At 34.9% G+C, this 15,228-nt stretch overlaps 1 protein-coding gene across 4 annotated transcripts in view; it reads right to left on the bottom strand.

Annotated features, from left to right (window-relative positions):
- Positions 1-4,202: 4,202 nt before the first annotated feature.
- Positions 4,203-15,228, bottom strand: part of LOC103973245 (uncharacterized) — a 62,905-nt gene continuing 51,879 nt past the window's right edge. For 2 of the 4 annotated variants that reach the window (XM_009387752.3, XM_018821359.2), the window contains 8 exons: positions 12,992-13,151; positions 12,872-12,920; positions 12,686-12,768; positions 10,541-10,749; positions 7,990-8,076; positions 7,838-7,913; positions 7,654-7,710; positions 4,466-4,957 (listed from right to left, as the gene is read on the bottom strand). In XM_009387752.3, coding sequence (XP_009386027.2) covers positions 4,886-4,957; positions 7,654-7,710; positions 7,838-7,913; positions 7,990-8,076; positions 10,541-10,749; positions 12,686-12,768; positions 12,872-12,920; positions 12,992-13,151 — 793 coding nt within the window. In that variant the 3' untranslated portion in view covers positions 4,466-4,885. Of the gene's footprint in view, positions 4,958-7,653; positions 7,711-7,837; positions 7,914-7,989; positions 8,077-10,540; positions 10,750-12,685; positions 12,769-12,871; positions 12,921-12,991; positions 13,152-15,228 lie in introns of all 4 variants that reach the window. The other 2 variants (XR_010481854.1, XR_001976465.2) reach the window with 2 other exon arrangements.

The following is a 15,228-nucleotide window of genomic DNA, read 5'->3' as shown; positions in this document are numbered from 1 at the left end:
CAAGCTGAATTCAAGTCATTGCAAATTTCATCATGAATATTTGCAATACATCATCATGCATAACATGATCATACTTCTCCCTCTTTGTCATCAACAAAAAGGAAAAGTGTAACTTTCAAGTGTTTAGAGATATAAGTACAAATCATTGCATCATAAATCTCCAGTTTTATCATCATGCAAGCTAGCAAATTTTTTTAAAAATTTTAGAATATGCAAGCTAGCTATTTTTGCTTCCTTTTGCAATGTGAAAGTTGCAAGTTTTGCTTCTTGAGATAGATAAGCTAGTGATGTTCAAGATAGGCTACGAAGATGCTCCTCAAATCGCTATATAAACCTCCTTTCCACGCGCACCACGTGATTAAGAAGGGGTCGACCCTTCCTGCTGTCCACACATCTCAAACATGAGTTGCTAGCCAAGGAGGAGAGGGAGAGAGAAGAACAAGAGGTGACAACTAAAATAGGTCTAGCCTATGGCCCTTTGGTTCCCTCCTATTTATAGAGACCCCCTATCAACTTAACCCTAATGGATCCTGCCCTATTTGGTACTTGATCTCCATCCAACTACCCAAGTTTCTTAGATTAGTGGGTCGCTACCCAATAATCTCTTATTGGCTCTTATTGGATCTTATCCATAAGATCCAATAATTCAATGGCTTATTGGATATCCAATAAGATAGGGGCTCGAGTGGGTATCTCATATTCAAATCTCTACTCGCCGCAACACCTATCATATGTGTGTGACCCTCTAAGCCTAATATCGAGTTGATCGTGAGTTATGCCTATCAGAACTCCTTCTGGTTTAGTGAATTATTATCTCTATAATAATTCACTCGACTCATCGACTACAGACGTACTGGACCACTACGCCATAATCCCCAAATGATACAAAGTAATCCAATCCATTGGACCTATCTATCCTTAATTATCATATATTTATAGTCTCTCATCCATCTAATAACCCAGAGATCATATATCGGGCATGGTGCTGTTAAACCTATATGGTTTCTAACAGCAAGACTCGAGTAGAAACCATATGGGTTCTCCCCGAGAACACTTTCTCTCTCAATCCAAATGACCTTGGCTTGAGATTTGCTTGAGCATGAATATATCGGATATTCCTCTCATAACATTGAGAATGGATGATCCTCTATCAATACTCAATAGCCCTTGTAAGGTTGGCTACCACTCCCAATGACTAGTTGTGCTAAATATAAATCTTTCAGGTCTATAAGTCCCGTATCGAAAAGTGAAGTACTCATACAGGACATACTTGGTATCTCAAGTCTAAGGACTAGATATACTATTATGATGACGGAATCACTGTCTAACAATAAGGTATCATCAACCATTCAACATTTCATGAGCGGGTCAATCAGTGAACTCATTCTCCATGAGCACCTATGCGGTATCCCTAGCATCCCCACACGAGTAGCTCTGAGACTAGTCGCCTCCATCATATGGATGGGTGTACAGCACATCAGTCTATCCGATCATCTCGATATCTCTCTCGAGTGAAATATGACTGAGATTATTTATGGTTTATGTTTAAAGGCGAATCAGTCTCATTATCGTGATTTTATCACAATCTGATTCTCATTGCATAAATCTATGGACATCACAATATATGTAATAGACAATATAAAGTGAGAAAAATATCAAATAAATAATAAGTAAAAAGATTATGTATTATGTCAAACATATCATCACTCACGCGATTGGCCTAGAGAGCACCTATCACTAACAATTATGTCATGGGACTTTGTAAAAACCTATTAGGTTGATAAGAGATTTTTATAGATACTATTGGGATATTATTTGCCTCTTATATGGATGAAGTTGTACCTACGAACGATTTGACCAACCTTGCTCCTACCACGACATTTGCACATTTAAATGCTACTACCATATTATCGAGAGGATTAGCTGCCAAAGGTATTTATCCAGTAGTGAATCCTTTAGATTCAACGTCAACTATGTTACAACCTCGGATCGTTGGCGAGGATGAAACTACACAAAGAGTTAAGCAAACTTCACAATGTTACAAAGAACTTTTAATTGGTTCTTTCATCATAATTATATTCCCTAACTTTTATACCGAAAGTTAAAAAATGCATTCACTATAAATCTTTTTTGACCTATTGCTTTATCTAATATCAACTATAGAATCCTTTCTTAAGTTGTCACAAACAAGCTCAAACCATTCCCACCTTATTAGTGGCAAGCAATCGACAATATATTGATTGCTTAAAATACTATTTATTTTATATATTCTTATAAAGGGAAAAACGCACTAGTTATAGTTAAAATGAAATAGAAAAAGCTTTTGATAGGTTTTCTTGAAATTTCATCGTATAAGTTCTTAGTTTAATGAATTTTTCAACTTAAATTTATCCATTAGATTTATGCTTGCATTACCTTTTTCTTCCTTTCAATACCTTATTAATGGTCAGTTTTTCTCTCCTGTCAAATATTATTGTGGTGTATGATAAGGAGAACCATTATTTCCTTATTTGTTTATCCTGTCTGGTAGTTCAAACCCTTGTCTTCTAAATCAAAATTATTTTTTTCACTTTGGCCCAAATTGCCAACTTAGTTATATAATATTTACTCATGATATCTTACTATGCTTTCGAGCTAATAAAGAATCTTGTCAAACTATCAACTCCACCATCTACGAGATTTTAATAGACCAAAAAATTAATTTCTCTAAATCAGAAATATATTTCTCAAAATCTATTCTCAAGCATATTATAAATAATATTTGTTCTCTTCTAAACTTGAAAGAAGGAAATTTCTAATTTAAATACCTCAGAGCCACACAATCTCTCCAAGAAGATTGCCTTTTTCTTATCATGATGAATAAAATTCGATCCAGACTTATCTCATAATCATCCTTCACAATCTAGTTGGGTTGTCCTAATTAAATCAGTTATAAACTCTATACCCTTACATGCGTTTAGTGTTACTTAGATGCCTATTTTGATTTTGCATAAAATTGAAGTTTTAATTAAAAACTTTCTACGGCAGAATAACATTAAAAAAAAAAGATTGCACTAATTGGGACATTGGTACTAAATATTTAGGGGTTTTTAGTATTCAAGATATAAATTTGTTTAAATTTTCTCCAAGAATTCTTTAATATTTAGATCAAGGAATCCAATACATCCAAATCGAAACTGATTCTTTTAACACTATGACATCTTTACCAAGGAAGTTGATCCACCTTGACATCTGCAAATCACCATTCAACAAAGTCAAAACACATCTGTAATGATTAACTTCATTCTTCTTTTTTTTTTACATTGTTAAAGAGAATGTAATCAGACAACTAATTGGGCTACCAATGATGCAAGAGTTAGTCGATCATCCATGTTCTCGATGGATAATTATCCCACGGATTTGCCTATGTAGAACATTAAAGCAATAATTTAATTTTCCTTTTGTAAAAAGAATATATTGAGTGTACATTAAATTACCTGTTAAGTGGACAAATTTAAATGCCTAGCAACAGAAATCTCCAAGCTATTTATTTGATCAAATTCACCAATACCATTTTGTTTATTTGATGATCAAGTTCTCCCATGACTCTCTATATCCAAACATGTTCAATAAAAGTAGGAAATAAATTCATTATTTATTGACTAGTGTTTGATGCTTGAAACATTCATCCTATTTTGAGAAACAATCACAAGTTACAAATATATCAATGAATCTTTAATGATCTTTATCTAACCTTTTGTTCTTGATGAAACAAACAGCTTTTCTAACAAGAAGAATACATTCTTCATATTTATATATTTGAAATCAAATATCAAATAGGGTTAATATTTTTGACTCAAGAAGCAGGAAACTTTGCTTCAACGAATTGTGAAACCTTGGGATAAATTTTTCTGTAATCAGAAGGATTTGAAACATTCGATTTTTAACAATCTTCCTTCTGCCAATAGGTACGTAAGAATTCTTGTATTATAAACTACTATATAAAATGGTTATCATTTCAGGATGGTAGTAGAAAAACTCCTAAGATAATCAAATTGAATAATTGAAATCATGATACAGAAACCCCGTATCGAGAACAGATCATTGCCTTTGTACGGTTAATGAAACTTCTTGGATGACTTGATTCAGGTAACTGAATAACATTGGGGTTTGTACCTTTAAACCAGAGGTAACTCTGATAGAACTTAAGGCGAATCACGATCTGAACAAAATTAAAGCAGCGTTATAATGGATTATGCAATCAATACAGAACATAGACCATGCAGCAGGTAATAAAAGTTCACTTTGGCTCGAGGCCAAGCACTAGAAACCGTCGACGTCCTTTTGAATCTCCAACTGGAGTCCACGTACGAGCATCTCGTACGCTGTCTAATATAACGAGAACATTCAAGAAAAAAAAAATTGAAAGAAAAAAACAGCCATCCAATAAAATGCTTATGCTTACACATTCTTTGCAGCTCGCACTTAACTTCGAGACCGTTCCTATCATAATCCAACAGCTGCACTCAACATCAATAATGTCACTGAAACAAGTGATTATAAAAGACTGGGCAAAATGTCAAGGGCGCATATGAAACAGTCCTTGATCCTAAAAATAGACACCTTCAGAAAACATGACGCTTTTACTCCAACTCATTGATTTTTCTTGGCTATGGAAATGTGTTTTAAATTAACATGCTCAAGAGATATCTCCATCACACGACCATCATGATTGGTAGTAACAGTTTGTTATCCATTGTACCTTTGCACCCGAGGATGTGCCAATTGTAGTTGCATGAGAGTGGAATCATTGCCAGTAGTCTGATGACCACCAAAGCCATATATGTATTCACCTTCAATGCACAAACTGCCAGCACGAGACTCGAGCAACCATTTTTAGAAGATTCTAAATATCCTCCAGTGGATGAGACAGTCGCCAATTTGAGCCGGTACTTCCATTTTTGTTGTGATACAAAACCTGTCAACCAAAATATTTTCAGAGTTCAGAGGCATACATATTTCTAGAATACTTTCTAGATGGTTCTTAGGTTGATAATATGTTACTTCAAAGACAAAACTAAGAGGGACTCCAATAAATTACTTACACCAGAAATCAACATAATGCTAGAAAATTAAGGCAGTAAAATAAGACTGTTTTGACGTGAAGTTAATACAGCCATGGAGCTAGAGATTATAATCTGAAGTAGGCCAAACAAAGGTTCACTATAGATACTGGTCTAGGTTCCAGATCAGAATGATTCTTCTACTTTCAAACACATCTAAGCCTGTCTCTAACCATTATGTATCCAGAAATCATAATCAAAACGTCTGACACATAAGGAAGATGGAAAATAAGAGCAAACCTTCCACTTTATACTGTAAAGAAGATTACACTATCATGATTAGGTTACTAATGGAGAAGACAAATCACAATTTTAAGGAATATTTAGCATCTCACTTACCCAGCCTAGAACACAGGCTTTATCTAACGTTACTCTTTGATAGTAGATAATGACACGTATGCCATTTTATGTCATAGTCTACCCCTGATGATGGTCAGTCAGGAAAATATCTTTATCTCTCCAATTCAAATCTTCAGCATTCCAGTCAGGCTCATTGAATTTCTAGAATCTCCTGTAGGTAATGTGGGATTCCAAGACGTAACAAGGCCAACATGTTGCTATCATTCTTGGTCCTTTATCCTACCACTAGGCCATAGACTAACTAGGATGCACCATGGTCTTAGCATGACTCACATGTCACAAAACACAAGTGCCCTGATGTTATAGCCGCTAACAAAACAGAAAATGAAGTGGGCTTCACCCTCATCCAGGAGAACCTAGATATAGTTGTTTTAGAATAAAAAAAATTCTAGATACTTCATCACATTATAGCTTACACTTGATGAAGGTTATCCCACTAAGTGTGATGGCTTATTGGATCCGCTGATTAGGAACCAATCCCAACTAATCTAGATCAGGATTAGAGAAATCCCCAGATTTTTTATGGACTATGGGAATCAACCTCCAAAGGGTGAACCTTGGTAGAATCGTAAAATTATTCTTTTCCAACTTGAGTGACTAGGGCTCACATCAACAAAAAACAATCACTCTAATTTCAAGGGTAAGACTACAGATATTAATCTCTTTAGACAGCGTCATGCATTAGATTCACCCTTTGTAGAAATCAGCCTCCAATTTCAATTTATTGGCTAATCCAATCGATCAAGTTGAGTCCGATCAATTTTAATCAGTTAGTAGTCAATTAAGACAACTTTGCTTAGTGTTGATTGATTTTACCATTCTAGAGCAATTCTGAATGTTTCCTCCAGTCTATCTCTAGCATTTCCCAAAGAGAAAAAAGAAAACATGTTCCTGTTTAATAAATTTAAGTCAGTCCAATCCTATACCAAATAATTGATCTTGAACCCACTTCAGTCTTGGTAAGGTTACTTCTAGTGCCAATAGTTAATTGGATATCTTCTCTACTACTACTACCATTGAACTATTCAATATCCACTCTGTGAAAACATAGGAAGTGTAAAAACCACAGAATAAAATTCGAAGGAATGAACACACACACACACAATCTCCAAAATGGTAGAAGAGTAATATTAACCCATGTTCTAATGCGATGGATGAAGTCAAATCTCTCTAGAACTCCCAAAAGGCCAAAACAATACAACAATTATTTACAAGATCATGATTATTTGGGCTTGGCTACTTAGATCTTTTCTTGCCACTGAACTTAGGGTGCTAATAATTTCCAAAATGATGAAAAGTTAACAATAGGTGAAGAATAATCCCAGAGACAAACTTATCTTAATCCTAATTCTATACTAGTACTGCAGATCTAGCCAACAATTAGTACCAGTATCAGATTAAGATTCTAAACACTGATTAAGATAATGGATTAATCTATTTCTTGCACTCTTAGAAACTAGTAGAGTAGTTTTAAAATGTTGGTTTTTGGTCCATAGTGTTAAGTATGCAAACAGACATTAAGTTGTTAGTAGTGAAATATGGTAATCTTTTGGGTACTGATCTTTATGTTTACTAATTATTGTGGTTAATGATATTCCTCAAAAGTTTCAATTATAAATTCAAGTGACGCAAGAAGGGAAGATCAGCTTTGAGCAAAAAGAAAAGTTCCAAGTACGTTTTTTGTTTGAGAGAAAATACCAGTTTACTGGCTGCTGCAGAAAAATATGTATTTCTATAAGTGGTCAATCGCTTGTGCCATTGCAAGCAGAGTCTTCTAGCATTAATTCTGTTATTTATTTATAAGAAGAAGTTGGACAGATTAGAAGGTCCAGATTGGCTGAATCAGGATGATATGGATTTGATTAAGTAGGTTACCACGACATAAGTTGCATGATTTACTCATATTAGGACAGTTATCTTGGTTCTCACGTTGTCATGCTTACATAAATTGTTTGCTTATCAAAAAAAGAAAGCAAAGTTTTGTTAGTTGCTCGATTCTCATTGGTATTGCGTTACAGTGAGTTAAGTTGAGTCTCGAATGTAATTGTGCTAGTTTCATTTTCACAATATAATTTCCAAGGATTACATACAAGAACAAGGTATTATGGGATGTTTGGTTTGAACAGCCCTAGGCTTCTAAGATAATGATGTATAAATGAACCATTCTTTAAGAAAAACAAGATCAGCTTACAATCTTTTGATCATCTCCGCCTGTGCACAAGTATTCATCATTTGGAGCTACAGCAATCTGCAGTTGACAATAAATGCTCCAATTGAAGACAAGGTTCTCATGTGGCAAAAAAGTAACAAATAAACCAAGTAAAGAATTGTTATCAACATGACACATTTAAACAAGGATGAAATAATTAACTTACAGTATTAATGCATCTTGTATGGCCAAAGATATGTCTGATACAGGGTTGACCTAGGGAAACATTCCACATTGCAATACTATATATAAAGAATAACAAAATTTATCTTGTGAGCCTGACAAAAAGACAAAAAAAAGGAGAGAAAATGCTCTAACCTCCCATCACCGCTCACAGTTACTAGTATAGGCTCTCTATGAAGCCATCGAGAATCATTTACACCTTGATTACCCTTGTCAACATGGCTGCATAAATTTTAAAAGTTCTGATAACAGTATCAGTATGAGATAACTGGATCTTAAATTAACAACCCAAAATTAAATTAAACTATATACATGCATAGAAGACATGAACAATGATTGAAATATCGTACCGTACCAGAATTTCGACATTCGCTCGGTACGGTACGATACTGTATACCAAACGATATACCGTTCGATGTGTGTGTGTATATATATATATATATATATATATATATATATATATATATATATATATATATATATATATATATAATATATATATATATATAAAATAAAAATTCGGCGACGTCGCCGAAGTGACGTCGCCTCTCTCTTCTCCCTAGGCAGGGCGACGTCGTCTATATAAGTATAAATATATATAAAAGTAAAAAAAAAATCTTATATATATTTATTATTATTATTATTATTATTATAACATACCATCCGATAACGGGCAGTCCGTGTACCGATCTGCTGACGGACCAGTACACACTGACCAATAACGGGCGGTCCGTGTATCGGTCTACTGACAGACCGGTACATACCACCCGTACCGGATGGTATTATTCTAAATTAAAGATCTTGGACATGAATACCAATCCTACGGGTCTCAAGTCTAAAAAAACTAAAATACACTAAGTAGGCATCATTAATGAGACCAATGTATTATATAAACTGGGCATACCAGTCAGTATGGGTCGGTAACTACTGGTCCAACCATGAGCTAGTAAGTGGACTACTAGTTTCCACCGACTACAAATTCATATCAAGCTTACTACCTGGAATGACAACCATCCTAGGTGTACCACCCAATTTCATTAATGAGACCAATGTATTATATAAACTGGACATACCAGTCAGTATGGGTCGGTAACTACTGGTCCAACCATGAGCTAGTAAGTGGACTACTAGTTTCCACCGACTACAAATTCATATCAAGCTTACTACCTGGAATGACAACCATCCTAGGTGTACCACCCAATTTTTATGGTTGAAACTGGGTGTATTGGACAGTAAACTTACCATCCAATATCTTATCAAATTCTTTTTATTTGCTGACAGCTATCTGTTCTATTTTTCCCTTTTTCTTTCTTTCCTTCTTCTCACATATTTCCTCTCTTTCTCATGCACTCTCTCTCTCTCTCTCTTTCTCTCTCACTATCCCCTCCTCCAACACTTCCTCCTTTCCACTGCGTCACTGATGCCGCTGCATCATAAGGGTCACCACCGCCACCACTGCCTCATCTTTTGCCTCATTCTCCACCACCACAACCACCACCTCCTCCTCATTTGCCTTCTCTTCCTTCTCCCAGGCATCTATTCTCCTCCTTCCCTCTCTTCTCCCTCTTTCTCTCTAGTCTGGGCGAAAAGGTCCTATATGAAGTATAAGGACATCAATCTATCTGAAATCATACTGGTCCAAAGGCCAACTGGTATCAACACAGGACAAGTTTTTTAACCTTAATTGGAAAGTTGGCGTTGTCATAGTGTTGATAATTAGCATTAAGAACTAAACTCCACTAAATTCTTCAGATTCTATAAAAATTAGCCTCCAGTCTACAACCCCTTTTCGACCTTTCAAAATACACAAAAGTCACACCTCGTACTACCGCAGCTTGAGGAGCAATATGATTATTTGAAACTAATAATTGTATGTGTACAATACAGCTTCTTACAATATGCCAATCATTATAATACATGATTCACATTGCATAGCCAGGTCATATTTGTCAGATATTGAAAAACCATATTTGAAATTTTAGTATAATAACAATGATACTAGAAATAACAACAATATCCTTCACTTCCTACAATTTCATAGTGGATTGGATTACAGTTCTTTTCTAGTTACCAGGGAAACTTTTCCAAAAACATCCACGGATCATTATGCATTTACACAATCTCTAACCATCCAGTCTTTTGATTTCTGCTCCCTCTCTAAGTAAATGTACTTAAACTAACTAGCATTTTTCATGGTACTTTTGCATGTTCCAACCCTCGAAAATTTTCTCTTGTTTTATCCTTGATTGCTTCTACCTCTTGACCAAGAATGAAATCAACATTGGTCCCAATACCACTCGTGCTAAGGCTAACCGCCTACCACTATATTGTGAACAATAAGGTGAAGCAGGTAGAGTTATCAAGGATGATGGTGTATCCATTTGCACATAAAATGGTATTAACTTGACAGTTCTCTTATGGTAAAATTGCCTACCAACCTAATAGATGGACATTGGGATTACTCATGTTACATCAACTTCGCGGATAGATATGTCAGATTGAACTTTTCCTAGATATGGACACCAAGCTCATATCAACAAACTTCAATCAGCATCAGGCTCAGATATGAGTAATATGAGAAAAGTAGCATTTAACTTCGACTAAATAACAAACCCCTAAGCTCTTTTTGCAAAATTACAAATTGATTTTTATAAAAACAAGGAATTATATCTTTTTGCACACTTACCCAGGAAGTTGACCTGCATATTCTGCGGTCGGCATTTGCTTTCCATGGTTTAAACAGTGCAAAGGTCTTAAGAATCGCATATCATTGCTATCATGGGCTATTTGCCCATGGTTCAATGGCAAGATTCGTGTATCCCATACCAAGGTGTTATTTGATGTACTGGAGGCAGTAAAATAGGTTCCACAGTTGCTAAAAGAAACAGATGTCACCTGTGACAAAGAAAATGAAACCTTAAATTAAAAAACAAAGAAATAGTTTACTTATAAGAAAACTATAAGTATAACAGCTGAAAAATGGTGCCCACATTTAGGCAGGCAGCCAGAAGTATAAAATACTACTTATTCAGCAATGTTTAGACAATTTAGAATTTTAAGGCCTGTCCTCGTAAGGAGTACCTATTAATCCATTGAGATCAAAGCTGATATCTTAATTTAAAAGGACAAAACAAGAAAACTGATATTTTAGCGTAACGTGCACCAATATTTAACTTTTGAAGATATAACAAAATAACACTCACTTAAATGGTAATCATCTAGATAAAAAAAAAACAATATTATACTAACTTCTGGTTTAAGACATGTAACCTACTTACTGCCATAAAGATAAGTAAACATCATCATTCCAAAAAGGCACATGTTTGTTAGAGTTTGTTAATATTGCGCCCAGATTGCAAAATGTAGCTTCAAGTAAACATTGATCTTTTCATTCCAACATATTCCTTTTTACTAAGTTAATTTCTTCAAATATGTAAACAGTCGTTTTGTCTTACTCCAATGATTTCAACCATACTCTTATAACCAATCTAGAAAGCAAGGAGTCTGTATCATGTAACCGATCCATACCGGTTCCCTTTCCCATAGATACTGAACTGCCAATATGACAAATGTTTCTGTTGGTCTAGCAAAATATATCAGACCAATAAAATACTTTTCTTCTTTTCTCAATGTTTTCAATCATAATGTAGCAATATGACCACAATGATGTATCATAATCGTAATATCTCAATAAAAATAATATGTGATAACTTACTAAGCCAAGCTAACTACAATAATACATTGTAACTCAATTAAAAACCTCAAATATGATAGTCTCATGATTAGAACACAAAATATTAATTAGTGAAAGAAATATAATTCCACCCTATAAAGTTAAAAAGTTAAAACCATGAGTGGCATCGGGAGCTAGGAGGTCTACCAACTCTTTTATTATTAGTGTTACTAGTCCCATGTGATCCAATTGCTAGCACATACACTAATTTTGAGTCCTATGAATCAATGGCTATCAAATAATTTATGTTAATGAAGCAAAGAGTTCTAATGGAACAACAAGGTAGGTTCTGGACTGGCTAGGTTGGAACAGGGTCTGAACCAACACAGACCTATATTATACCTGTTTCAACCTATACCAAACCCATACTGACCTATATAATTGCTACACTTGATGTCCACTTCAATTCAGGATGTAACACCCAACTTGTGATGCTTAATGTCAGATTTCATCAACAGATAAGAAATGTAGTATCTGTACCAAGTTATATGGAATTATATGGCACTCCATGCCAACAAGCACTAAGCATTTGTTATAGGGCAGTTCAGGATCTTACACATGATCACAAGACAGTTACTTTGCATTTCAAGTCACATTTTAGGTTTTGTAATTCTAAAATATGTCTTGCATTTGCTTAATTTCTAGAAGCTTCATCGGTAATCTTGTTCCATCAAGTTTATGTTTTACAACTCAACAGACAAAATTTAAGTAATCATGCTTTACAATTGTAATCCTTATTTCCAGCAAAACACAAGCGATTATCAACTAATGTTTTGTGCTTGGACAATAGTATACCGAACAATAAGTGATAAAGAACAAATGTAAATTATAGATTTTGAGAAACAGCAGTATTGAGAGATAAAAGCACCTAACACTAGTCAGAGGTGAGGTGTTTACATGATCATCCTAGGAAATCAATAACTAATTAAATGTTACTTGTCACAGATACAAACTGATCAATGTAATAGATCAACAGAAGCACTAGCTAAAATAGCTATTGCTTGTGCCTTTTGCATGGAACAATGAAACAAGTTCAAAAAATGATGAGAGGTAAACTTAGTTTTATATATAGCCAACATCTTTCAGTGTTGCAACTACCTCAAAACCAGACCCCACAGAGAGATGATTGATTGCACCACATGTCCGGACATCAAACAAACCAATGGTCCCATCGCCAGCACCTATATAACAAAACAAGAAACATACAGGTACAAGGAAGAATTAAATCTCCTGTAGATGAGAGCTGGCATATGTTTGACACCATTATTATAAAACAGAACGCACCTGTGATGATAGTGTTGCCAGCTGGATTTACCTTCAGAGAAGTAATATACTGTATGCAAGCAAAGTGTATTAGTGAACTAAACAGATGAATGTTTTAATATGCAAACAAAAACAACCTACAGAATCATTTGCAGTGAATGAAAGACAGGATTCTGCAGATTCAATATCCCATAGTTGCACGATAGCAGAACCACTATATTCACAATCACTTCCGCACACCAGAATATTTTCACTGCAGAACTCCATTGCAACAACCAAAGGATGAACCTGGTCTCTCGTTCTGCAATTATGTGAGGAAAGGCACACTAGTAGATCTTAAAACAAGTGGCCCAAAAAGTTATCACAATTCGTTTAAACTGCATAAGAACAAAACAACAGCATGAAAATAATTAACATCACAGCCATTAGCCAGTGCACATTTGCACATTCATGTACATAGGTGTAGCAAACAAGCATAATAAAGAACTGTAGTACTAAATGTGTTACATTAAAGAAATCAGTATGCTTCAGATAACTAAACAAAATATAAGATATACCATTTTTGAGTACCTATTTTAACTGCTAATGAAGAACAGAGCTAGAGAAGATGTCTAGGACCAAAAGGAGATTCAGAAGAAACAAGTAATAGTAAGATGGAATAATATGAAGAAAAGTTTAAAGAATCCCCTTTCAGAATTTAAACACAGAAATATGTGTGTATATGTGTGTATATGTGTGTGTGTGTGTGTGTGTGTGTGTGTGTGTGTGTGTGTGTGTGTGTGTGTGTGTGTGGTTTGAAAACTTCAGGCAATTAGGAAGGTTTTATAAATTCAAAAACCATAAAAGTTTTGCCTAACTAGTAACCACCCATGTTTAAACATGAATCACACAAGCTACAACCTCAATTATGAGGAAAGGTAGTGTCTTGTTCTAAAATTAATAGCAATATAACCTAATCCGGTTATGCTTCTGACATAAGACATAGGACCAGAAAAATGGTCCCTATTTCAATGCTTACACTAGAGATGGCAAAAAGTCAGGTCCAAGTGTCTAAGTCAAGTCTAATCAACAAGTTATTAGGCATCACCGAGTGTCGATACAAGACAGTAAATACAAGATGTTCAACAATAAAAAATGTTTCATTAGATTAGAAAACAACAATCAGAAACATTTAATCTGAAGTTTATAAACAGATATCACAAAGAAAAAAGTTCAAAGAAGAAACTGAAAAAGTTTCTCAACAGTCAACATACAATAAATTACACAACCATTTGTTAATTAATCCCAATGGAATTGGAAACACAAGCAGATAGAGGGGTAAAAACACCTGCAGCATGTTAACTTGTACCTCCATGTTAAAATCAAACAAAAAAAAATACAGCAAATAACCCACATTAAAACCTCAAGAAGAGCTCAGGAATTAACTAAATTGAAAAAAATGAAACCCTTGAAAGGGTTTCAGATGATCAGAGTGAAGGTCCTACCTCCTAACTCTCAGATGCGAATTGAACAAGCATCTCCAAAATCAGAGCACAATATAATAAGTATAAGCATCATCATGTTTCATCAGGATAAGGAAAGGCAACGGCCAAGGTTTCCATGCAGAGAGATGAAATAGAAGCACTGCTTTGGTGAGGAAGGCATTACGCAGATTTCACTGATCATAAACCTTGGTCGAGAGAGATGGGACAGATGTCACAGTGACAGGAAGTCCAATTTCCTGGTGGTGGAGAAGATGCCTAGATGTGCCACTTTGTAAGAAAGGAAAAGAGTAGCATTCGAACAGGGAAATGTACTATTCTTTGTGTTCACTTTTTTTACACAAATGCAGAGAGATACATGTTTAAAAAAAGTGAGTTGCTTCAAATAACCAGCTGGTCCAACTCAAAATGGCTGACTTTGGACCTGAACCCAAAAAAATCAGGTACGTGGACCTGATTTGTCCAAATAGTTAGACCTGGTCCCGACTTGGATCTGAAACAGAAAAAAATTAACATCTGAACCCAAGTGTTGGACAAGTAATTGTAAAAACCGACTCGAGGTTTCTCAATCAGTCCAGATTGGACACAGAGTTCAGATAAAATATTTTCCACCCCTATCCAACAGCAAAAGGAGGAGAAAACCAATGAGGCAACTTATTCAGCAAAAGCTTCTCTTTTATAAAAGAATTTAGGAAATCTATTAAACCAGTTGATCCTCGTGATCAGATGTCAAGTGTTTCAAACATCATAGTGAATATTTCAATCAATAACTTGTGTATCTCTACAAGTATGTGGCTCTTCTATGAACTAGAATGTCCTGGGTAAGGATTAGATAAGTGAAAAACTTAGCAACATCACTAGCCCAACTTGAATTATGAGTTTTTCATCAAGTCAAAT

This window comes from Musa acuminata, chromosome BXJ2-1 (genome assembly GCF_036884655.1).
Source record: "Musa acuminata AAA Group cultivar baxijiao chromosome BXJ2-1, Cavendish_Baxijiao_AAA, whole genome shotgun sequence".
NCBI classification, from domain to species: Eukaryota; Viridiplantae; Streptophyta; class Magnoliopsida; order Zingiberales; family Musaceae; genus Musa; species Musa acuminata.
Note: the sequence above shows the minus strand (reverse complement) of the source record. Positions and strands in the feature narration are given on the sequence as shown.